Raw genomic sequence first — 1,603 nt, forward strand, 5'->3', positions numbered from 1 at the left:
CCTTGGTGTTATCAGCACCGCACTCTCCCGAGTGAGCCACAGGCCGGCCCCAAAACTGTGTTTAGACAGGATTCAGAAAGTGGAAGAGACCCAAGGCTGAGGGCAGGAGCCCCTACAACTCAGGAAAACGGAACACAGATGGGAAAAGGGCACCACTTCAGGACGCTCGACTTCCTGACAGAAGACCATCACAGCAACACCCACAGGGCACCCCCTTAGACACAGTCCTCTTGGGCAGTGCACAACGCACGACTGCATGGCAGTCCTGTCCCTGTACATAGGCAATGGCAGATCACTCACTGTCCGGGGCCCAGAGGTCATAGAAGGGTCGCTCAACAGTGTCCTGGGTCCCAGTCTTGGGCTTGGCCGTGGAAGGGCTGAGGAGCCGGGCCTGTGCCCTGCGCACCTCCCGGGGCAGCTCGCCCTGTTTCACCAGCTTCTCCCATAGCTGTTCCTTCCGCCTGAGTTTCTTGGCGTTGGGGACCTGGTGGGCAAGGATGCTGCATAGGGGAGAGGCAGCAGGAGTGCAGTGGGTGAGGTAACAGCCTGAGAAGTGGCGAGGCCTCCTCCCAGTCAGGCTCACCCCCACCATTCATGCAGTTCCATCTCTAGTACCTCCTCTCCAGAAGGTACTCCTCACCATCCCTTCATAGATATCCTCTCCCCAGGGCTGTCCCCGGCCCAGGCTTCCTCTCCATCCCCAGAGTCTCCAGCTTGAGCCAGACCCATTCTCACCTGCCTTGGCCTGACACCCAGGGTACCAATCTCACTCCCTCCGATACAATCTTCAAAGCCCAAATCTGACACATACACACATACCCCATGACCCTCACTTATCATTCTCTCTCTCACATACACACACACACGCAGGAAACCCTTTAGGGCCAAGGTCTGGCAGGAAATAGCAGTCTGGGACTGTTTCAGTTGTCATTCTCATGTTACAACTCACTCTTTGGGGGCAGGGATCTTGGATGTGTTCTCAAGGATGAGGTCAACCCGAAGGGGTTTCTTGAGAAGCAATGACTTCTTCTGGACTTTGGTCCTCTTCTTCTTCAGCTCTGAGAGTCAGAGAAAGGACTCAAGGCCTCAGGCCTCCCCACTACCAAAGATCAAGCCCCGACAGCCCTCCATTTCAGCTCCACTGGAGCCATCAGACCTGCCATTCTAAGTCATCTCAGCACAGCCTTGGAGGTCCCAAGGCTGACCCGGACTCCCACACAAGGAAAGAGGCCCCCAAGGGTAGGACCAAAGGTGCCCAAGCCCTGGCCTCCAATACCCCCATGTCCTGGGCCAGCAGGAGGCAGGCCCTGTGCCAGGGACACAGAGGGAGTCACACCCACAGCCCTGCACATGAGGGGCTCCCAGCCACAGCAGGGGAACGGCCACAGAATGAGAAAGAGAGCAGGCACTCAGGTGAAACAGAGGCCCAGGGAAGGCCAAAGAGCTGGACTTGGGAGATCCAGGACATCTAATTCTCAGCACTGCATTCTCTGCTTTTTACTTCTAAAGCAACTGTTAACCATTAGAGTTAAAAGCAATAACTCTAGAACAAAACATACTAGGACAGAATTGTACCACTCCATGTACTGTGAGACCTCACACA

At 55.5% G+C, this 1,603-nt stretch overlaps 1 protein-coding gene across 1 annotated transcript in view; it reads right to left on the reverse strand.

Annotated features, from left to right (window-relative positions):
* The window catches only part of LOC103608743 (glioma tumor suppressor candidate region gene 2 protein-like), a gene marked incomplete at its 5' end in the record, with an annotated part of 9,974 nt that overhangs the window by 6,343 nt on the left and 2,028 nt on the right, over positions 1 to 1,603 (reverse strand). The window contains 2 exons of the mRNA XM_008593144.1: positions 301 to 500; positions 950 to 1,058. Of these exons, the coding sequence (XP_008591366.1) occupies positions 301 to 500; positions 950 to 1,058 (309 nt within the window). The remainder of the gene's footprint in view (positions 1 to 300; positions 501 to 949; positions 1,059 to 1,603) is intronic.

This window comes from Galeopterus variegatus, unplaced genomic scaffold (genome assembly GCF_000696425.1).
Source record: "Galeopterus variegatus unplaced genomic scaffold, G_variegatus-3.0.2 Scaffold8760, whole genome shotgun sequence".
Taxonomy (NCBI): Eukaryota; Metazoa; Chordata; class Mammalia; order Dermoptera; family Cynocephalidae; genus Galeopterus; species Galeopterus variegatus.